The sequence below is a fragment of the Pteropus vampyrus genome, unplaced genomic scaffold (genome assembly GCF_000151845.1).
Source record: "Pteropus vampyrus isolate Shadow unplaced genomic scaffold, Pvam_2.0 Scaffold37, whole genome shotgun sequence".
Classification (NCBI taxonomy): Eukaryota; Metazoa; Chordata; class Mammalia; order Chiroptera; family Pteropodidae; genus Pteropus; species Pteropus vampyrus.
The window spans coordinates 7340419-7364884 of record NW_011888818.1 but is presented as its reverse complement, the minus strand read 5'-3'; the positions used below and the strand labels follow the sequence as shown (position 1 = coordinate 7364884).

Genomic DNA, 24466 nt, shown 5'->3' with positions numbered 1-24466 from the left:
TGTACCATAGTTTATTTATCCATTCACCTACTAAAGGACGCCTTGGTTGCTTTCAGGTTTTGGCAATTATGAATAAAGCTGCTGTGAGTTTTGTAAGAAACTGCCAAACAGTCATAAAGTGGCTGTACCATTTTGCATTTCTACCAACGACAAATTGGATTTCCTGTTCTCCACATCCTTGTCAGCATTTGGTATTGTCAGTGTTATGGATTTTGGCCATTCTAGTAGGTATGTAGTGATGTCTCATTGTTATTTTAATTTGCAGTTTGATAATTTCATAATAGATAATGTAGAGCATCTTTTCATATATGCCTGTGTTCCAGCCATATATCATCTTTGGTGAGATATCTGTTCAGATCTATTGCCCAGTTTCTAATTGGGTTGTTTTGTATGGTTGAGTTGTAAGAGTTACATGTATATTTTAGATAAAAAGTTCTTTATCAGATGTGTCTTTTGCAGATATTTTCCCCCAGTCTGTGGCTTGTCTTTTTACTGTCTTGACATTACGTTTCACAGAACAGAAGTTTTTAATTTTAATGAGTCCAGCTTATCAATTACTTTTTTCAAGGATTGTGCCTTTGATATTGTATCTAAAAATTCATTATATCCAAGGTCATCTATGTTATCATGTAGGAGTTTTGTAGTTTTGCATTTGCATTTAGGTCTGTGATCCATTTTCAGTTAATTTTTGTGAAAGGTTTAAGGTCTGTATCTAGATTCATATTTTGCATGTGGATGCTCAGTTGATGATCCAGCACCATTTGTTTAAAAGACTACCTTTGTTCTGTTATATTGCCTTTGTTCCTTTTTCAAAGATCAATTGGCTATAATTAGTGGGTCTGTTTGTGGGCTTTGTTATGTTACAGTGATCTGTTTCTCTATTCTTTCACCAATATCACATTGTCTTGATTGCTGTAGCTTTATAGTAAGTCTTGAAGTCAAATAGTATTGGTCCTCCAACTTTTTTCTTTTCCTTTAATATTGTGTTGACTATTCTGGGTCTTTTGCCTCTCTATATAAACTTCAGTATCAGTTTGACAATATCCACAAAATAACTTGCTGTGATTATGATTGAATTGCATTGCCAATCTATAGATCAAGTTGGAAGGAACTGAAGATCTTGACAGTATTAGGTTTTCAGTTCATAAACATGGAATATCTCTACATTTATTTAGTACTTCTTTTGATTTTGGGGTTCTTACAAGATTTTTTCTTTATCTTTGATATTCTGTACTTTAACAACGTTTTACCTAGGTGTAGTTTTTTTGCGTTTATTCTGAACTTCCTGGATCTGTATTTTGGTGTCTGGCATTTATTTGGGTGAAATTCTTAGTTATTGTTGTTTTGAATATTTCTTGTTTCTTTTTTTCTTCTCTTTTAGTATTCCCATTGCCTTATGTTATATCTTTTGTAGTCGTCCCAGAGTCCTTTGACTTTCATTCTTTGTTCTCTTTGCTTTTCAGTTTTAGAGGTTTTTTATTGAGATATCCTGAAGTTCAAGGTTCTTGCCTTGGCCATGGCTAGGCTACTAATGAACCTATCAAAGGCATTCTTCATTTCTCTTACAGTGTTTTTGATCTCTAGCATTTCTTTGTCATTCATTCTTAGGATTTTCATCTCTCTGCTTACATTGTCTTTGTGTTCATGCATGCTGTCTTAGGGTCCTTAGCATATTAATCATAGCTGTTTTAAATTCCTGGCCCAATAATTACAATTAAATTCCTTCCATGTCTGGTTTTGTACTTGCTCTGTCTCTCCAGACAGCTTTTTTTTTTTTTTTCCTTTGTAGTATGCTGTGTTGTGGGGCTTGTAGCTGGTATATTAAATTAAGAATATGCAGCTTATAACCTCTTGAATGAGGGAGCACAAGCTGCCTACATAGGGTTGGTAAATAGCTTTCTCAGCATCTGAGCTCCCACTTTGGGGAAATGAAAACCCTGTGGTCATTTTGATTGAAGACACAGTTTCGAATATACTCACACAAAAAAAAGTCACAAAATTTATTACTTACAGATCCCAGAAGTGTGAGGGGTGGAGTGCATTAAGCTGAGGGAAGGGCAGTCCTCTGTCCAGGAGGTAGAGAGCAGGGTAGCAAGCATATATTACTTATAAGGTGGTTGAGGCAGAGGTCACTAACTTTTCGCAGGCTTAGCTCTAAGAGATTATTTGAAAAGATGCCCCAGAAAAAAACAAAGAGGGAACTTTTTTTGTGGTGGGTATCCTAAACTCAGGTCCTTATCTAACTGTCCATACTCTAGGTGGGAGCAGGGTTGTCATACTGTAAAATGCCTAGGTAGCAACTCAAAATAGCTGTTTTCTCATCACAATTGACCCTGTGATGCCTAGGCATTAGTCTTTAGGGAAAATCATAGGCACTGTCTGGATGTTGGAGATATTAAAAGCTACTGGCAGGGTTTTGGTCACCTAGCATATGAAACATTTGAGCAAAGCAAAAATGCCAATCAAGAACATCAGTAGGTATATGATAGTTTGAAATCCTGCTGTAATCATCAACCCCATTTCTTGAGAACCAGCCAAGAAAATAAAGCCCATGGATAAGGTTAAGGTAGGTATTTGATTAAAAACTTGGGTGAGATTATGGAATACTTGTACCTGTTAAGCCATCTTTTATAAGTTTGTCTGATTTTGTCCAGAATTATTAATATACATGTAGCAGATGATGCCCTTTACAGCACATACACCTCTTTCCTTGGCCAATATGTAAAGCTAAACAGTTATTTGAAACCATCTGCACTGAAGAATCATGTAGTTGTATTAGTCTTGGCTTTGGTAATATGTTTAGACAGTGTGGTTGACAGGTTGGTTATTTGCCTTCATTTGTTTTTGTGTGCTTGTGGTGGTGCCTAACCCAGTTCCTCTGAAGGATAGTAGTAGACCTACTTCAAAGATAATGGGGATGAATACCACACACTCTTGATGTGAGGGGCAGAAAGAAATGAATTTAGGGCCCTGTTTAGTGATTTGTATGAAGGTAGTCTCAGGGAGACTAAAGTGCATTGGTATGAACTTATAGGACTCCTCAGGGGCTAGCAAGGAGGTTGAGGGAAATAGAAGTGCACATTATGGAGAACCACAAATGTGTGGTGGATCCAGGGCACTGGACCCACAGTAGATACTGTTTGATTGGGAAAGTTGACATTATTTGTGATTTCCCCTGGGCAACTGTGCTGCACGGCTCAATGCTGTGGGGATGTGCTTCTTGGGACAAGGTGTGGATCATATTCTTTCTTGTGGTATTCTTGCCCGGACAGATTTGGAGGATTATAAAGAGCATGTGGGGGCTCCTACCAGGTGCCACATACTGTATGGTAAGTGTCCTCCTGCATTGGAGCAGTTGAGCACTGTAGAGGTTTGCTGGGCAGGCCACAGGGGTGCATGGAGTGCTATCTGTTGGGCAAATGGAGACAGGGTTAGTGAAAGCTGGGTAGGCCACTAACTCAGGAATATATTTATGCTGATCCTGGTAACATGCCCAGTTACAGTGATCGAAAAAAATGAGCTTTGGTTTCTGCTCATTGTATAAGGATATTAGGCTTGCTGTGATCTGTTGAAAGTCAGCCCTTGACACAAGGGTTTGAAGAGGGGGAAAAAAGAAGAAAAATTATGACTATTTGAGGGCTTTAATGGGAGGATTGTGGAGCCCTGAGTGGTGACAGTGGGAAAGGGTCCCTTCAGAGCGATGTAGGCAAGTTACCCTGTGGCTGTGGTCCTGGAGATTGTGTGTGGGAGTGCTGCGGTGGTGATAGCATCCACAGGGAGGGGTCTTCCCAATAGAAATTAAATTCACTAACCCCTGATAGGATGTGTAATGTGGACCAATCTAATGGGTGTAGTGAGGGCAAGCAACTAAGTGAAGTGTTTATAGGGGCCCCCATAAGGTTTTGAGACTCAACACATGCCTTGTTCTTCTAGAGCGTAGAGGTACAGTGGAGAGCAGCCTAGTGGTCATAGTATCACAGTAAGCATTGTAGTAAGCAAGGGGGCCTCTAAGTAAACACATAGTTAAATCTACAAAATACCAAGGGGGTTGTCAGCAGAGAATTTAGATAAACAAATGTTCAGTTCAGCAAGCCCTATAGAGTCCTTGCCATCATCAGCCACTGTGCCTTCCTGGGCATTGTCTCCTCTGTAGTGGACACATACGGAGGCAGCATTTGGGATGAAGTTGTTTTCCTCGGTATCATTGCCATTGTTGTCACCGGTAAGGGAGCCATCCCAGAGAAGGTTATCTCCCTCAGGTAGCTACCAAGGAGGGGAACTTAAGGCCCAAGGAGCCTAACAGGGTTGCATAGATTTAGGATGCCCTGATTTGTCTCACAAGTTCTCAGCAAGTCTTGGAAGTCCTCAGGGGTGCACCTCACTAATGATTGAGTCATGCTTTCCTCTGAGTTATAAGAGGTCTCCATCCATAAAGAGTAAAATTTGGAGACACACGTGTACCTTTGGCTTAAAGAAAATTTAGTTACCTGTTCTCAACAATTTAATGTTTGCCCTATATTATCAGAGATAGGTGTGAAGTACATAAGCCTGTCAGCTAATTAGGGTTGAAATTAGGGCAATGTAATGACTGGTGGCCTTTAAGCATTTGTGCCATTGGTCCCATTTAAGATAGAGGGCTTGAATCGCCTGGCTAGTATTCACACCTGGTAGCATTTTGGGCACAGCCCTTCTAGGGCAGACTTCCAAAACACACCATCTGCCAATTGTGGGGTGCAATTATGGGCAGGAGCTATGTACTTCCAGCTACTTTTAGTGTTGTCTCTGGGGTTGAGGAGAAGCCCCATGACCCAGGCAGCACAAAAGGCACAGAGTAAGGTCAACAGTAGCAAGCATGTGCATTTTAAATTCTTGGCACCTGTTCAATGACTAGCCTATGTGAAGATTTCTCATGGGGCCGCTGTGGGTCAGCAGCTCACTAGTGGCCTCTAAAGTGGAGTAGGGTCAGGTGTTGTGATTGTATTGCCATGATGTCATCTTCTGATGTGTCAACCAACCTGAGTGCCTCTTCCCCCCCTTTTAGAGTTCCACACCATTCTTTCGGTGGGTCCGGGTGCAATTATTTCTACTTCCTGTGGGGAGGTATGATTAGGAGAAATGAGCCATCTTCTAAAGCCACTATACATTGGAATTTCAGCTGGAGTTTGCATATTCAGTAGGTAAGTGTGGTCAAGCAGCAGCATGTGTTCTTCTAATGGGCGAGGACTAATTATGACCAGGAGGTCACAGCTAACCACCCGTCCCAAATCACATCGCCAATGAATACTGGCAGGTGAGATGATCAACATTTAAATCTTTAGGGGGACTCAATATTGTTGGGGAAAATATCAGTAATATTGTCTTGTAAGATGAAGGCATCATATTCCCTTGTGATAACAATCATAGGCAACATGACTGGGCAAGCCCAGTTGGTGGGCTTGAGGAGAGTGGTGGCCATATAGCCTCAAGTTTAAAGTAGTAAGTGCCCCTAGCAGCAAGAAAGTCCATTTACCACTTGTAACTTAAGGAGCAAGAATTTTAAAAGACCATTGTGTTCAGTAATGCCAGAGGCATGTGGCCAGTATGGAAGATGAAAGCTCCATTAGATGCTCTATTGGAGAGCCCAATGCTGTCTTATTTGGGCAATAAGATGAGATCTTTCATCTGAGTGAGTGATATCAGGAGGGCTGAATGGAGGCAGGATATATTTAGAAAAGAAAGAGATTACCTGTTCTTCTGATGGGTATGGCGAAGATAGTGCCTGATTTAGGGAGAGGAAGATGTCCTATGAAATTAACCTGCCAGTAGCTAAAAGGGTGGTCTTTGCAACTGAAGCATGACAGGGCAGTTTCCTGTGTTTGGTTTGGGAGTATAATTTACAATTCAAAACAATTCATTTTGCAAGGACTGCCTTGAGTGCAGTGCTCCTATGGTGACCCAGGCCAGTGTGACAGCTGTTCCCCCATGACCTGAAGAGATATGGGATCATTTGGCCAGCAAATAAGGGGTATGGAAGTGGTGACTAGGAAGGGCTGGAATGGTGGAGTCAAAGATTGATTGATGGGGGGTGAAGGGGAGCTGTGGTTTTGTGGTAGTGGATGGAGCAGATGGAGTTGTTGGTAAATCGTTGGTTGAGAGCCCTGAATGGTGGTGACATGGATTTGGGCAAGGTCATCCACTTTGCAGTTAAAGATAGATTCTGGTGTGCTCACTTTTGTATGTAGTGAAATGTGGGTAACCTTAATTGTGGTTGGTGCCTGGGCAATGTCATCCTAAATTGGGGCACCCCAAATGGGATGGCTTTGAGTGTGAAAATTGTCCTGCTATTGGCCTGACCAAACTGTTAGCCAGTTAGCAACCTCTCATGAGTCAGTAAAAATATGGACAGGAGGCTTGTCAAGGGCAGTGACACGCTGCACAGCTTTTTGTACTGCCACAAGTTCAGCAAGCTGAGCCTCCCCTGACTTGCCATCTTTGACAAGTATGGTGCTACTGGCAGGAAGGTACACCACTGCTTTTCATAAAGCTCTCCTGTGTACAGTGGTGGCACTGCCATCTGTGAAGTACAGACTCCCTTTCTTATTCTGTCAGCTCTTTCCAGGGGCTACCCCAGGTCTCCAGAGGTTTAAGCAGTGAGGGCACCATCAGCAATTCCTCAAGGTCCGTGGGCAGGGGACTGAGGATCAGAGAAATCACATCCTTCTATAATTTGGAAAGACCTACTCTGTCAGGTTAGTCCATTACTGAAGGTACCATTTTCATTTTAGCAAAGAAACATTTGTGGTCATTCCTAGCTGCTGTTGGGAGGAATGACGTAATAGGAATGTGGGTACACAGGAAAATGGGCTCTGTCTGTGAGGGCTTCTATTTCTAAAAAGCCCAATAAGCACCCAGAAATTGATGTTCTCAGGGAGTATAGTAAGGTGCAATGGAGAGCAACTGTCTAGTCTGAAAGTCCATAGTCTGAAAGTCCATAGGCAGCCAGGAGGAAATGTGTTTAGTCTATAAGGGTCCAGGATACATAGTCCATGGTGGCCAGTGTCTCAGCCTAGAAGGAGGAACCAAGGGAAGGGCTTGATGAATTGACCTTTGTGCCAACTGTAGAGCTTGTTGTGGAGCTACTCCCCAATAAAATGTAGAGGATTTGCATGGGATTGCATAAATGGGTCTAAGAATGATGGATAAATGTGGTGTATGTTGCCTCCAAAATGTGAAGACTCAAGATGCATTGGCCTTACTGTAGCATGGTAGGAGGCTGAACAGTTAACAATTTACATGTAACTGCAAGCGGAATTTCCTTGCCTTTAGAGGATCAGTTAATGCCCAGAAATCTAACAGTTGTGGCAGGCCCTTGAATTTTATGTAGGGCAGTAGCCCAACCTCTAGATTGTAGGTGAGTCACCAGCTGTGTTAGGGCCTTGAACATTGAGTCATCCTCTGAGGGACCCCAATATTAGAATGTTATCAGTATGGGGCAAAGGGGCACTGGAAGGGCATCCAGGACCTTCCAGTAAAGATTGTGGGCAATGGCCAGGCTATTAAAATAAGATTATAGGCAGCTGGGTAAAGATGTACTAGAGGCCTTCAAAAGTGAAAGCAGATTGCAGCTGTGACTCCTTGGCAATTGATACTGAATAGAACATATTAGTTAGATCAGTCATGGCAAAGTAAGTCCCCTGGAGCCCTTTGAATGTCCTCAAGTAACTGGACAATGTTGAGAATGGGAGCCTTAAGTGGGGGCATCTGAGCATTTAAACTTTGGTAGTCTACTGTAAGGTGCCACTCAGTAGTAGTGGCTGTAATATGGGCCAAATGGGAGAATTGAAAGGAGAAAAGGTGTGTTTAATGACTCCTTCCTTTAATAAATCTTGAATTATGCACAAGTCTCTAAGTACCCTGTTGCAGACAATATTGGGGGGTACTTATCATCTTAGGGTAGCAGTCTTAACAAGCTTTCAGTGTGCAGCTCCCACCAGGAAGGCCAGGAATTTGAGTTTGTTCCAAGTGGCATGGCACATCAAAGATTGTTCAATAGTGACATCCAATATAAGTTGAATACTTCTATACTACCTGTTATGCCTTGGTAATTTAAAGGGTGCTCTTCACTTACGTTTGGAGGGGTTCCTGGGAAGCAGTATAATTTGGGCTCCAGTGTCAATGAGAGTCATGAAAGGTTGTTACGTGTTCCCCAGTGAGTAATTAAAGAAGTACACACAGATGATTTTCTCCTGGATGAGGGACAAGATACAGGGAAATTATGGGTCCCTGACTCTTAAAAGTCAGGGTATTAGATCCTAGATCCTGCTGCCAGGGCTGAGGGTGATGGCATTTGCTCTCAGAGCAAGGTCAATGGTCTCTTTGAAGAGCCTACAGTGCCTGAGCAAAGATTTCTAACTTGTGTTCAGGCTGACCTGAGATTAAGAAATTAGGGACTGCTGAACTAAAGAGCTGCTAATAGGGAAGCTTGTTGGTCCTTTCTTAAGGGAGGGAGCTAGGTTGAGTTTCTACCCCTTGGTAGAGACTGATAAGGGGCCTGGAATCCTCTACAATCCCCTAGGGCTTCTCTTTAGGGTTCCTGGCTGAGGGGGCCCATATGTCTTTACTGACAGACAAGACTTGGGCTTCAGGAAAATTTGTTTTCATGTTGTAACTACAGCATCGGTGTGGTCTAATGCATGTTGTACTGTATTTGACATTTCTATGAATTCTAACAGCATGGCCTTATAATTTGGTGGGAGGGAATGCCTTTTAAGAACTCCTTAGACTCTGGCCCCAAGGGTACCCACTCTGGGTTGGAAATGGTCAGATTTTCTCTCAAATTGGAGTATTTATTTTCCAGTAATGTGTCAGGCTGTGTCAGGATAATAAGAAGCCACAGAATAAAAATGGCAATTTTCAAGTGTTAGTTTTATCCAGTGGTGTTTAATTAATTTGTTGTTTTTTTTAAAAAATCCAACATTTTATTTTGAAATAACTGTAGATGCACGTGCAGTATTAAGAAATAATATAGAAAGATCACTTACCCTTTACCCAATTTCTACCAATGGTAATATCTTTGCATATCTATAATAATATATCACAACCAAGATATTGGCACTGATACAGTCAGGATATTTAACATTTACATCAGCACACTATTATAGCTTCACCAGCATTTGATATGTTACTATTTTTTATTTTAGCCATTCCGATAGATATGTAGTGATATTTCATTGGGGTTTTAATTTGCATTTCCTTAATGATGAATGATGTTGAACATCTTTCCATGCCCTTATTTTCCATCTCTGTTTTATTCAGTGAAATGTATATGGGTCTTTTTGCCCATTTTTCTGATTGGATTGTCTTTAACAGTTGAGTTTTGAGAGTTCTTTTTATATGTTAATTAAAAATCTTAGATATGAGATTAGCAAATATTTTCTTTCAGTCTGTAGAGAGAGTCGCCTCATGACTTCTGAATGGGAATGAAAGTTCAGTATCCCTGTGTGGTCTCCACTGACACCACAAGGAGAGGTAGTTCATTACCAGCCAATAGGGGTGAAAATAAGTCCTGGGCTTCTACTTGGTCATCTTTAATGTCATTTTGGCCTGGATGTTGAGGTGCCTCATTTTAGTTTTGCAAGGGTAGAATTCTATGCTTCTCATTTAGCCTTTGCCAAACACCCCTTTGGTGTTTGGCTGAAACAGTAATTTTTGTCTAAAAGTTTCCTATTTAGCTAATGAGAGCAGGGTTTTGTTAGAGCTTTTGTCTGTACCCTTTGTTCTTGGGTTGCTGCCTTCTTTGGATCCAAATCTAGTAAGAAGAAAACCCAAGAATCTCACTACCATGTCATTCCTCAGGCCCCAAGATCCCTAGCTAGTCTGCCTTTTTCTCTAAATCTTTCAGATTCTTCTTAAGTTTGTTTTATGTATATTGTCCAGGATTTTTAGTTGGACTTAGCAGGTAGAATAGGGAAAAGCACCTCTACGCTATTATGTGGGAAGTGGCAACATATTTTTAAATATTTGTGTATGAAATCAAATGTGGCTATATCATCATATAGAATGCCAAGTTATGACTTTATAGGTCAGACACAGAAATCTGAAAGAATTTTGTATTTATGGTAGCTTTAGGCACTGATCTTATACCCCAGGAAGAGGTACTAGTTCTTTTTCTTATTCTTAGTGGTAAAATATTAGGGTATACGCTAAGCTTCTGTAACAAAGAGACCCCAAAATACAGTGACTCAACTAAGGTAGAATTTTTTCTTTCATGTGATAGTCTAGGGTAGGAATAGGAACAAGCTCCTTGAGGTCATTCAAGGACCCAAACTGGGTAGGCAGCTGAACCATCCTTTTATATGGTTTCCATGGTTGTTCTAGACATGACTATTTTCAGCTGGCCATTAACAGTGATAGTAGTGATGATGTTAGTACGGAGACAGGAAACAGAAGCTTTTGCTCACATCCTATTGGCCTAAACCTAGTCATATGGTCACACCTAGCTACAAAAGAAACTGGAAATGTTTGCAGCTTGGTGGCTATGTGACCAGCAAAGTTGGGGCAAGGGACCTCTGTTACTAACAGAAAATAGGTGAGAATACTGGAGGACAACAATAATCTTTGCTTTCATTACTTCAGTGAAAAATTTTCAGAAGAAATTAACTGCGTGGTCTTATTTATCATGAGCCATTTTGTTCTATAGTTAACTGTCTTATTCTTGTGTTCTTACCTATTTTATTGTGAAAGATCAAGAAACTGATTTTTATATAACTTTCTGTACTACTTCAATTAAGAACTTGTTTATATTTTTTAGGGTTTACAGAGTCCACGGGGAATAGGATACAAGCCAGAAGCTGTCTGTAGTCACATCATTATCGAGAGCCATGAAAAAGGATGTTTCAGGACTCTAACTGCTGAACAACCACAATTGGACAGCCATCCCTGTGTTTTCAGATCTGCTGAACCCTTAGAAATGATCAGAGGACGACGGAGTCCATCATCATGGAGAACCAGGCACTTCAACCTTTCCAACTCACTAGATCAGAGCAACCCCCATTTCAAAGTTTGGAATTCCTTGAGGTTACAAAGTCATTCCCCATTTCAAAACTTTACAGCTGATGACTTCAAAATAAGCAAGGGTTTTCAAATGCCATTTCGTGAAAAGATGGACCCTTGGCTGTCAGAATTAGAACCTGCTTGTGTGCCACCTGAAGAAATGGATTGTCATTCTTCATCACAAATGCTGCCCCCAGAGTCCATGAAAAAGTTTACTACTTCCATCACTTTTTCATCTCACCGACATTCTAAATGCTTTTCAGATTCCTCTGTTCTTAAGGTTGGTGTTACCGAAGGTAGCCAGTGTACTGGAGCATCCGTAGGGGTATTTAATTCTCATTTCACTGAAGAGCAGAATCTGCCTAGAGATCTAAAACAGGAAATCTCTTCCCCTTCGTCATTTAAAATCATTAGTCATTCACCAGATAACGCTGTGACAATTTTAGCAGAAAGTAGTAGGCAAGGCCAAAAATTATCTGTTGAACAGTCTCACCAAGAAGAACAACTCTTAGAAAGACCAGGCAGTCATTCTGAGCCTAGTCCCAGTACAAATATTAACAAATTCAAGGAAGTTCATTTTTCTGATAACCATACTCTCATTAGCATGGGCAGACCAAGTTCTACACTAGGAGTAAAAGAGAAGAGTGTAACTATAACTCCAGATCTTCCTTCGCATATATTTCTTGACCAACGAGAGCTCTTTGAACAATGCAAAACCCCATATGCAGATCACCATGTGAGAAAACACCATTCTCCCCCTCCTCAAAATCAGGATTTTGTAGCTCCGAACCTTCCTTGTCGCATTTTTCTTGAAAAACGAGAACTCTATGAACAAAGCAAAGCCCCACATGTAGATCATCAGATGAGAGAAAGCCACTCTCCCCTTCCGCCAGGTCAGGATCATTTAGCTTTAGACCTTCCTTCTTCCATTTTTCTTGAACAACGCCAACTCTTTGAACAAAGCAAAGCCCCAGGTGTAGATCACCACATGCGAAAACAATATTTCCCCCTTCCTCAAGATCAGGATTACGTAGTAGAAAACAAAGAACAACATCAGCCTAAATCATACATTTCTAATATAAATGTTGAAGCCAAGTTCAATAATGAGGTCTCCCAATCAACCCCAAGTCAAAGTACATTAATAACATCTCCATCTACTCCACCTTCAAATAGAAAAGCACTTTCTTGTGTCCGTATAACTCTTTCTCCCAAGACTCCTTCCAAGTTGGATAGTGGAACCTTAGATAAAAACTTGATTACATTGGATCCTGCTTCTAAAACAAGGATGAGTAGTGAGTTTGACTTTGACCTACAAAGTAAATCTTCAAGATCATTGGAACCAACCTCCAAATTACTGACCAGTAAACCTATAGGTCAAGAATCTTTAGATTTTCTAGGATCTAAATCTTCACCGGACTTTCAAGTCGTACAGTCTCCTCTTCCACCTAGTAATACTCAGGACTTGAAAACAATACCTTTTCAGAATAGCCAGATAGTAACCTCAAAACAAACACAAGTGAACTTTTCAGATTTGGAAGGATATTCCAGTCCAGAAGGGACTCCGGTATCTGCAGATCGGTGAGTCTCATTGTAATGACAAGCAAGCTGATGGAATTTATGATAAAGGGTTTTAAATACTTAAGCAAATGTAGTTTTGGGGGTGAAAGGCAGTATGATTCTCTTAAGGGAAGTTGTATCTCACTAATCTGTTAGAGGTCTTTCAGGGGATAAATATAAAAGTAATAGAGAACATCAGAAAGTAATGTATTTATACTTTCATGGGGCCTTTGACAAGTCTTGGCATCAAGTATTTTAAATTGAGTTACTCTGAGAAGGATCTTTGATCATCCAGTGGTAAAATTTACTCATTCCGTATTTATTGTGTTGGAGATACGCTGAAGGCCAGGCTTTGGGACAAGATGCATGCACATGCTCACTCTGCTGCACATGCCCTTTCTCTTTGTCCCTCTTTCTTTATTTCCATTTCTTGATTCCTCAAATATTTAGTATTTACAATTAAAAAAAAAAAAAAGTAACTTCCCAGTGGAGAAGTCCGGCAGACATTACAGTAGCCAAGTGATCAAGGTTAACACCACCAGTAATGCATATCAACATAATGTACCTAATGCGATGCCCTACTTCACAGTGTATTGTAGGAAAGGAAACCCAATTCAGGGTTAAATGCATTAGATTTGTATTATTCATCTTAATTTTAAGACTGCTGTCATTAATTCAATTTTACATGAATGAGTCTCTGATAAGAGACTCATAACATTCTATTATGGCTAAACAGAACTGCCCTGTGTGTTTAATGTTTCCATCTTCTGGTTGAGAAGGCAGCAAGTCATAATGGAGAGCACTGGGTTTAGAAAGGAGGAAGGGAAAAAATATGCTTTAAGTATCCACATGTGGCAGTCATTGCAATGAGGGACTTATATATATTGTCTCATTTAATACTCATGATAAACCCTTTGAAGTAAAATGGTAGTATCTGTATTTACTCTCTGGGAAACAGACACAGACATTGTTGCTTTGTCAGCAAATAGCATTGTCTCAAATACTGCTGTTTGTAAGCAGCAGATTGGGCATTCAAATGCAGTCTGTTTAATTAAAGCAAAAGTTTTTCACCACATGATATTATTGTCTCTCTGAATTTTGAAACCCTACTTTCAGCTCTAATACCAACTATCCTTTTGGACAAGTCATTTAATATCCTTAGCACTCATATATGGATGATGGTGGAAGGGAAAGGGCTGGAAATCTGAAAGGTCCCTTATAGCTCTGAAAGTAATTGAGAATTGAATTGGGGCAAAACAAAAATCAAACAAGGTCAATTTTGGTTTCGGTATTATAAGTAGGAGGGTCCTGTAGAGATCATTACTGATAATTTCTTTTGAAAAATATCTAGAAATTTAAAGATCGACAAGTTTGTATACAATACTTAAACTCATCAAAGTGATAAAATGCCTAGTTATTGGAGCCGAGTTCCTCAAATGATAAGAAAATTTAGGTGAGTATAAATATGAACTAATAATAATGCCATTTGTTCATAATGTACTAAATACCAGGCATTGTAGTGGTTGCTTATGTCTTTTTATACTAAGTATAATCAGAGATAGATAGCATTAACTCAATTTATAGATTTTAAAAAAACAATACTTAGAGAAAGTAAATGTTTGCCTAAGGTCATATGGCATTGAGTGTTGGAGGTGGCATTTGAACCTAGGTTTGTCTGACTCCAGAGTCTATAGATAATTCAAACTGTATATACACATACACATTCATCTGAGTATATATACAGTCATGCTCCACATAATGACGTTTTGGTTAATGGTGGACTGTATATATGGCCGTGGTCCCATAAGATTTTAATGGAACTGAAAAATTCCTATTGCCTAGTGACATCTCTGACTCCAGAGGGTTTGCCAAGGATGAGGAGGCTACAAAATCAACCAGGTCGTGGCTGAGATGACAAACTTTAACCTGGGTGTGAATGAAGATGACATTGAGGAGCTCCTAGAGGTGGTTCCTGGGGAATTGACTAATGAGAAGTTGTTGGAACTGGAACAGGAATGAATAGTTGGAGAAGAGGCAAGATAAAAAGAAACTCTAGGAGAAGAAAAAGAAGAGGAACTCCCAAGAAAATTCACAGCGAAGGGTTTAGTAGAAGCTTTTGCAGATCTCAGCAAGCTCCTAAAAATTTTTGAAAACATGGACCTCAACATTTAAAGGTTTTCATTAATAGAGAGGAACGTTCATGGTGCATTGTCTGCTTACAAGCAAATCTATGATGAAAAAAGAAACCAAGCAAGCCACCATAGACGTATTTCCAAAAAAGAGGGACACTCCCTCAAGAAGAGTTACAGACATGTCCTTCAGGAGATATTCCAGAAGAAGGCATTGTGATAGGAGATGATAGCTCCATGCCTGTTACTGCCTTTGAAGACTTTCCAGTGGTACAGATATGGAGGTGCAAGACGGTGATATTGGTGATCCTGTGTAGACCTAGGCTAATGTGTGTGTTTTTGTCTTAATTTTTAACAAAAAAAGTTAAAAAAGAATTTTTAAGTAGAAAAAGCTCATAGAATAAAGGGATATATGAAGAAAAATATTTTTGTATAACTGTACAATATTTGTATTTTAAGCTAAGTGTTGTTGCAAGAGTCAAAAGTTAACTTTTTTTATAGGAGTTTGTAAAATCAAAAAGTTATAGTAAGCTGGGGTTAATTTATTATTGAAGAAAAATTTTTAAAAATAAATTTAGTGTAGTTTAAATGTACAGCATATATAAAGTATACAGCAGTGTACAGTAATGCCCTAGGCTTTCACATTCACTCACCACTCACTCACCCAGAGCAACTTCCAGTCCTACGAACTCCATTTATAGTAAATGCGCCTTTTTAGGTATACCTTTTCTTTTACACTGTATTTTTACTGTACCTTTTCTATATTTAGATATGTTTAGACATATTTATCATTGTGTTACAGTTGCCTTAAGTATTCAATATAATATTCTGTACAGGTTTGTAGCCCAGGAGCAATAGGCTACACTGTATAGCCTAGGTGTGTAGCAAGCTATACCATTTAAGTGTGTGTAAGTGCACCCGATGATGTTCCCCACAAGGACAAAATCGCCTAATGATGCATTTTGCAGAATGTATCCCAGTCGTGAAGCAGTGTGTGATTGTATATACATAAAACATGTTCAAGTATATATGTATTAAATATTTTTAAACTTTTTATTTTGAGATAATTTTTGACTTAAAGGGGAGTTGCAAAACATAGTAGAAAAACTTCCCGTATTATCTATTGATGTGTAAGATATTACCCAGAAATATTGCAGCTCAAAACAATGAATATTATCCCATAGTTTCTGTAGGCTTGAAATCCAGGCATGGCTTAGCTGAATCTTCTGGCTTAGGGTCTCTCACAAGATTGCGGACACAGCCATTGGCCACAGCTGTGGTATCATCGCAAGGCTTGACTGAGAAGCTGTGCTTCCAAGCTTGCTCCCATGGCTCTTGGCTAGAGACATCAGTTCCTTCTATAAGGCAGCTCCATTAAGACAGCCAATCTTCCTTCACAGTAAGAATGCAAGAGAGGATGCCGAGTCAAAAGCCACAGTCTTTTTGTAACCCGACCTTGGAAGTGAATCTCACCACTTCTGTCACATCATTATTTCTGGCCCACCCTGGGGGGCGGGAGCGGTTGCGGTTAGGGATTACACAAGGGCATGAATACCAGGAGGCAAAGATCACTGGGAGATAGCCTAGAGGTTGCCACATGCCCTTTACAAAAACTTCCCCTTATGTTAACATCTCACACTGACATAACCATAAAACATTTACCCAAACTAAAAAATTATCCTTCATATAAAATTATAACTAAAGTATAGACTCAATTTGGATTTCACCTGGTTTTTCTGCAAATGAACCTTCTCAGTTTCAGATCTAGTCCAAGGTCCCACCTTGCACTTTAGTTATTATGCTTCCTAGTCTCCAATCTGTAGCAGTTTCTCATTCTTTCCTTATTCTTCATGACCTTGACACATTGAAGAGAATTAGTTATTTTTGAGAAAGTCTCTATTTGGGAGACTTTATATTGATATGCATTACTGGTGATATTAACCTTGATCACTTGACTAAAGTGGTATCTATCAAGATTCTCCACTGTAAGGTTGCTGTTTTCCCTTTGTAAATACTAAATATTTGAGGGAGAGATTGATAGACTATGCAAATAACCTGTTCTGCTTAAACTTTGATCACTAATTTTAGCATCCATCAGTGGCTCTTACCTGTAACAGTTATTACTCTGGTATACTAATAGAGTTTTTATATTTCATTCCTTTTACGTTTATTAATTGAAATTATTCTGTAAGCAGGTGCTGATTTTCATCCCTCCCATTCATTTATTCCTATAGTTATTTATGAACATCAGTATGGACTCATACCACCATAGCGTTAGCTAACACCTCTATTATGTCACGTAATTACCATTACTTCTTTGTGGTGAAAACATGTAAGATCCACTGTCGACAGCTTTCAAGCACTTTATTGTTAACTATCATCACAGATCCATGCATAGAGCCCCAATATTTACTCCTCTTCTAATTGGAAGTTTGTACCCTTTGACCAATATCTCCCCATTACCCCCACTGCCCAGCCCCCTGATAACTAACATCCTACTCTGTTTCCAGGAGTTTGGCTTATTTAGATTTCACATGTAAGTGGTATCTACAGTTCTTGTCTTTTTTTGCCTGACTTATTTTTAATTAGCATAATGCCCTCAAGGTCCATCTGTGTTGTCACAGATGACAGGATTTCCTTCTTTCTAATGGCTGAATAATATTCCTCTGTGTGTGTGTGTGTCTATGTGTCTGTGTCTTTGTGTCTATGTCACATCTTATTTATCCATTTACTCATTGATGGACACTTAGGTTGTTTCTATATCTTGGCTATCGTGAATAATGCTGCAGTAAACATGGGAGTGTAGCTATCTCTTCTATATTCTGTTTTCATTTCCTTTGGATGTGTATCCAGAAGTGAGATTGCTGGATCATATGGTAATTCTATTTTTAATTTTTCGAAGAACCTTTATACTGTTTTCCATAATAAACAGAATGTAAATTGGCTGTACCAATTTACACTCCCACTAACATTGTACAGGGGTTCCCTTTTCTCCACATCCTCACCAACACTTGTTATCTTGTGTCTTTTTGATGATAGTCATTCTAACCAGTGGGAGATAATATGTCATTGTGGTTTTGATTTGCCTTTACCTGATGATTAATGATGTTGAAGCCACCTTTTCATGTACCTGTACCTGTTGGCCATTTGTATATCATCTTTGGAAAAAATGTCTCTTCAGTTCCTCTGTGCATTTTTAGTTGGATCATTTAGTTTTTTTTGTTATTCAGCCATATAAGTCCTATATAAGGGATATTAATCCCTTGTCAGATATATCATTTGCAAATATTTTCTCCCATTCAGTGGGTTGTCTTTCATTTTATTGGTTGTTGCTGTACAGAAAATTTTTGACTCGATAAAGTTCCGTTTACTGAAACTAACAAATTTGCTTTTGTTGCTTGTGCTTTTGGTGTCACATCCAGAAAAATTGTTGCTAAGACCAATGTCAAGGAATTTTTTTCCCTGTATGTTTTCTTCTAGGCGTTTTATTATAATTTCAGGTTTTATGTGTAGGTCTTTAATCCGTTTTGAGTTAATTTTTGCTAGTAGTGTAAGATAGGAGTTCAATTTCATTTTTCTGCTGTGGTTGTCTAGTTTTCCCAGACCATTTACTGAAAAGACAGTTCGTTTCCTGTTGTATATTCTTGGCTTCATTGTCAAATATTAGTTGACTCTATATGCAGATGTTAATTTCTGGTTTCTCTGTTCTGTTCTATTGGTCTGTATGCCAGTAACATTACTATTTTCATTACTGTAGCTTTGTAGTGTAGTTTAAAATTGGGAAATGTAATGCTTCCAGTTTTTTTTTGGTCCCCCACTACCCTCCAAAATTGCTTGGACTATTTGGGGTCTTTTGTGGCTATGTAAAAATTTTAGGGTTATTTTTCTCTTTATAAAAAAATATCATTGGAATTTTAATAGTGATTGCATTTAATCGATATGCTGCCTACAAGAGATTGACTTGGCTTAAAGGACACGTAGGCTTAAAGTGAAGGAATGGGAAAAGTTATGCCATGCAAGTGGAAACAAAAGAGAACAGAAGTTAGCACTGCTTATATTGGACAAAACAGACTTTGTAGACAAATGCAGTAACATGAGACAAAGAAGGTCATTATATAAAAATAAAGGGGTCGGTTCATCAAGAAGATTCAGGCAGACCTTGGAGACATTGGGAGTTCAGTTCCAGACCACTGCAGTAAAGCAAATATCACAATAAAGTGAGTTACGCAAATTTTTTGGTTTCCCAGTACATATAAAAGTTACATGTTTACAGTATAGTAGTCTGTGAAGTCTAAAAAGACAATGTATATACCTTAAATAAAAAATGCTTTACTGCTAAAAATACTAATCCTCATCTGAGCCTTCAGTGACTTATAACCTTTTTCCTGGGAGAGGGTCTTACCTTCAGTTTATTAAAACAAAAACAACCCAAAAAAAAAAAAAAACAAAAACCTGAAGCACAATAAAGTGAAGCACAGTAAAACTAGATATACCTGTATAAGAATTGTAAATGTGTGCATACCCAATATTAGGCCGCCCAAATATATTAAGCAAATACTAACATTGGAAGGGAGAAATAAACAATACAATAATAGTGGACTTTAATAGCCCACTTTCAACAATGTAGAATAATATTTAGAAACCAATATGTAAGCACTGGATTTGCTAATTGATACTAGGATATCACTGCTTCTAGCCCTCTCAGTGAATAAAGCTAACAGTTTCATGTATGTATATTAACTCGCACATACACCTACTTTTATATTTCCATCGGTTAATGTGAGTGCACATGTATGTGTGTATGTATGTGTGTTTTAAACCACAAGTCAATATTGATAACTTTAATCCAGAACTACAGGATTGATTTCTAGCCTTTCTCTTTTATCTGTAACTTTTTTCTCCAATGGTGACAAACCTGGCTGTCATTACGTGCAATATGTTTACCCTAGTATATAAGTAGTTTCAAAATGCATAACCCATACCCAGGTGAGAAACAGATTCTCCAGCTAGATAGAGTACAGTGTTTAGGTATAGTTTCTTTAGAATTTAGCATTACAATGTCCAGTTAAAACACCATTTGCTGACATTTTCTAAATCAGCTTTGTTATTCCCTATAATCTTCTTTGCGAGTACGTTATTCATTTATAATAGTTAGATTCCTTTGTCACATCCTGCATTCCACCTTTGCCGCCACATCTTGGTTATTTTTTTAAATTAACATATTGTAAAGTTTTTTTTGTGTTGTACAGTTCTATCAGTTTCGATAAATCCAACCATCCCTGTTATGTATAAAACATTTCCACTGTTCCAGAAATTCCCACATGACATTCTTTTATAGGCATTTTCTCCCATGACCCCTGACAATTCCTGGTCTATTTTCTGCCCTTTAGTTTTGCCTTTCCAGAGTGTGATAAATGAAATCATAAACTATGTAACAACGTTTTGGGTTTGGCTTCTTTTACTTTGCAAAACGTATTTAAGATTCATCTATCTTGTTTTGTGAATCAGTATTTTACTTTTTATTGGTTTATTAAAAGCACTAATATTGCTTTTATTATTTATATTGCAATTTCATTGTACAGATTATCACACTTTATCATACATTCACTCTGAAGGATATTTGGGTTGTTTCCAATGTACGGCCATTACAATTACAGCTGCTACAAACATATATGTATGAGTTTTTGTTTCTGTATGGTAAATACTCAGAAGTGGGGATTGCTGAATCATAGCGTATATATGTATGTTTAACTTTACAAGAACTGTTTAGAACTAAACTATGCTAAACTTTTTCCAGAATGGCTGTATCTGCGTTCCCACTAGCAATCTATAAGCATCGCAGTTACTCTACATCTTCATCAACATGTGATATTGTTGGTATATTTTAGCCATTTTTATAAGTGTGTAGTGGTATTTCAACATAGTTTTCATTTGTATTTCCCTAATGGGTTTTCTTTTTTTTTCGTGTGCTTTTTTACAGTCCTCTTTGGTGAAGTGACTTTTTAATAGGGTTGTTTTTTTCTTACTGTTGAGTTTTGAGTTCTTAATGTTTTGGATACAAGGCTTTTGCTGGATGTGTTATTTGCAGAATTTTCTCATAGTATGTGACTTATCTTTTTACCCTCTTAATGTGGTCGCTCATAGAACTAAGATTTTTAATTTTGATGAAGTCCAGTTGATTTTTTTATGGCTCATGAAGTTAGGTTGACATTTTCCTTTTATTTCCACACTGTAAAAATATTCTACTTCCCTCTGAATTCCATTGTTTCTGATGAGAAATCTATAGTTCTTTGGGTCATTATTCCTCTATAAGTAAGAAACAGTGTGTCATTTTTCTGATTGCTTTAATTTTTATTTTGTTTTCAGTACATTATTATGTTTTCAGGCATGAATTTCTTTGGGGCATCTGTTTGGGGTTTGTGTGAGCTATCTTTCATTTTATTTGGGGAGTTTTTAGTGCTTATTTCTTCAAATATGCGTCTGATGAAAAAAATGCTAGACCTTTTGATATTACCTTACAGGTTCCTGAAGCTCTATTGATTTTTTTTTTTCAGTCTTTTTTTCTCTTTTTGTTCTCTATTTGTTTCACAGGTATGCACCCTTGTTTGTTGGAACATTTTATAGTAGCTTCTTTAAAGTTTTTGTCAGGTAGTTCTAACATTTCTTTCATCTCAGCATTGGTGTCAGTTGATTTTCTTTCCCCATCTAAGTTGAGATTTTTTTGGTTCTTCAAATGCTGAATGATTTTGGCATGAGTTATTTTCATAATATCTTCTTCTTCTTATATTTTCTCAATCTAGTGTTAAAAGCTTTTTTATGTCTGCTATTGGTAATTTGTGTTTTCTCTTTTTTTTGGTCACTCTTGCTAGGGGGTTTAACAGTTGAGGTTTTGTTGATCCTCTAGTGCGTGTTTTCTGTTTCATTAATTTCTGCTTTTATCTTTATTTTTTTCCTTCTGTTTGAGGTTTTAACTTGATCTTTTTCTGTCTTTTTGAGAATACTTAGTTTTTTAACATTAATTTTAATTAATTTTCAGCCTTTTCTAATGTATACAGATTTTTATGTAGTTTTTCATCATCATCATCATCATTCAAAATATTTTCTCATTTCTGTTATAATTTCTTCTTTGGTCCATGGGCTATGTAGAGAGGTGTTTCTTAATTTCCAATTATATGGGAACTTTCTGATTACTGTTTATTTCTAGTTTATTCCATCATGGAAACTGAGATTATATTCTCAATGATTTCATTGTATTTAAATTTTTTAGAACTGCCATATGAAATGTTATATTTGTGTGTGTGTGTGTGTGTGTGTGTGTGTGTGTGTGTGTGTGTGTGTGTGTTATGTGCTGTTGAGTCTTTTCCGACTCCTGGTGACTCTTAGGAGTGAGTGATGTCCACAAGGTCCTATCCTGTCCTCAACAGCCCTGCTCAGCTCCTGTAGACTCAGCCCTATGGCTTCTTTTATGGAATCATTTCATCTTATATTTGGTCTTCCTCTTCTTGCTGCCTTTTGTTTTTCTCAGCAGTGTCTTTTCCAAAAGAACTCTGCCTTCTCTTCTTGTGATACATTATAGATTTTACTCCAATATAATGCAATATAATATTATTCCATTTTTAAATGAATAATTTTATTTTTGAATAATTTTAGATTTACAGAAAATATATAAATATAATAGAGTTCCTCCAAGTTTTTCCTATTGTTAACATCTTACATTATAGTACATTTGCCAAAATTAAGCCAACATTTGTACATTATCTTAACTAGACTCCAGACTTTATTTAGATTTCACTTGCTTTTCCGTTAGTGACATTTTTTTGTTCTTGGAGCCAATCTAGTATATCACATTCAGTTTAGTTAGTTGTCATGTCTCCTTAGTCTCCTTTGGTCTGATAGTTGCCTCATTGCTTATTTTCCATGATTTTGACACTCTTGGGAAATTCTTTTTCAGACCAGTAATAGGAAAATTAACAAGTTCTCAATCTTCCCTCAAAGGAGGGTAGAAACTTTAGATTACTAATTTTAAAGTATTTAATAGTTTGCACAAATCTATTCAAATATTTTTTAAATTTTCCTACATATGCAAATATTTGGGAGATATTTTGTAGAATGTCTCTCAATTTGGGTTTAGCTGGTATTTTTCTCATGATTAGAGTTATGGGTTTTGGCAAAGAATACCACACAAGCGAAGTACCTGTCTCATCACATCGTAGCAGAGAGTATGTGATGTCTACACATCACTGGTGATGTGAACCATTATCACTTGGATAACATGGTGTTTGCCAGGTGTCTCCACTGTAAAGTTACTGTTTCTCCCGTTTTATATTCTTTTCTTTGGAATAACTTAACCATTTAAGGTTGATATGTGTCCACAAAGTATTCCTTGAAGCTACTTCAGTATTCTTTGAAGCCACTTTTGGAAAGAAGTTATGGAGTTTTATAAGCCAAGGATATGACCTGCTGTATCCTTTCTCATTTGTTTAGGTCACTAGGGGAGATTAAGCCCTCATTTTCTGCCTTCTCTGGAAAATTATCATCTGATGCAGTCACTCAGATAACAACAGAAAGTCCAGAAAAAACCATGTTTTCATCTGAGATTTTTATTAATGCTGAAGATCGTGGACGTGTAATTCCAGAGCCCAGTACCCAGAAGTTGGGCAAAGTTCCTGTCAAGTTTGCTTCATCTTCTTCAGTCCAGCAGGTTACTGTTCCTCATGGCACAGAGGGAGGTAAGAGAATGATTACATTTTAGGTCATATTATTAATTTTTATGTATAATTATCTCAAATTTGTGATTGTGTCTTTCTAGTCAGAAAACCTAATTTTAGTTGTAAGCATTAGGATCCACATGATGATAGCTGTCTTGTACTTACATAGCTATGAAGAAAATATGATTTATTATATTTTTTCCTTGATTTCTAGTGTAGTTAACAACATGTGGAACTCATGCTTCTTGTAGTTGACATGTTTTTATCTCATGATACTTGTAATAAGAATGTGCAGGTATTTCATAGAAACTTAAAACTTATAGAGGTCAGGTTTTAGGTAGGCAGGTGAATTATTGGCATTTTGTCTTACAGTAAATGTTACATACTATAATAAATAGACTGAAATGTATATAATAGTCAAACACAATACCAGTCTGTTTTTCATAAAACAGTGACCAGGCACCCAGTTTGACTATGGCCCTGCTATCTTTGAAACATGGAGCCACCGTCACAGTCAACTAAAAGAGATAAAAAGCATGGGAGAGTGCATGTGGGAAGTTTTTATGGGCTAGGCCTGAAAATGGTCCAAATTACTTTCTGCTGGCTAGGAATAGTTAAGCTGTTTTTTCCAGGATGAAGAAGAAATGGATTTTGGTGAATAGCTAGCTATCACTACCATAAGATTTACATTTCAGGTGCTGTGCTGTTGTGACAGTGATAGTTTGATAGTGCTTACACTGTATAATATTCAAAATTAGTGCAAATTATTTTCTTTTTCCGACCAGTAATAGGAAAATTAACAAGTTCTCAATCTTCCCTCAAAGGAGGGTAGAAACTTTAGATTACTAATTTTAAAGTATTTAATAGTTTGCACAAATCTATTCAAATATATTTTAAGTTTTCCTACATATGCAAAAAATTTAGATACAGTTGGAATATGCCTAAATGTATAAAGAAGATGGCTTGGTTCAGCATTAAATTTCATTGAATTTAATTTAAATAAGTGCATTTATATATTAAAATGGTTATACTTCTTATACA

The 24466-nt window shown here is 37.8% G+C and overlaps 1 protein-coding gene across 1 annotated transcript in view; it reads left to right on the top strand.

Annotated features, from left to right (window-relative positions):
- The window catches only part of ALMS1 (ALMS1, centrosome and basal body associated protein), a 166065-nt gene that overhangs the window by 78374 nt on the left and 63225 nt on the right, over window positions 1-24466 (top strand). Inside the window, exons 14-15 of the mRNA XM_023529497.1 lie at window positions 10790-12609; window positions 23202-23446. Coding sequence (XP_023385265.1) covers window positions 10790-12609; window positions 23202-23446 — 2065 coding nt within the window. The remainder of the gene's footprint in view (window positions 1-10789; window positions 12610-23201; window positions 23447-24466) is intronic.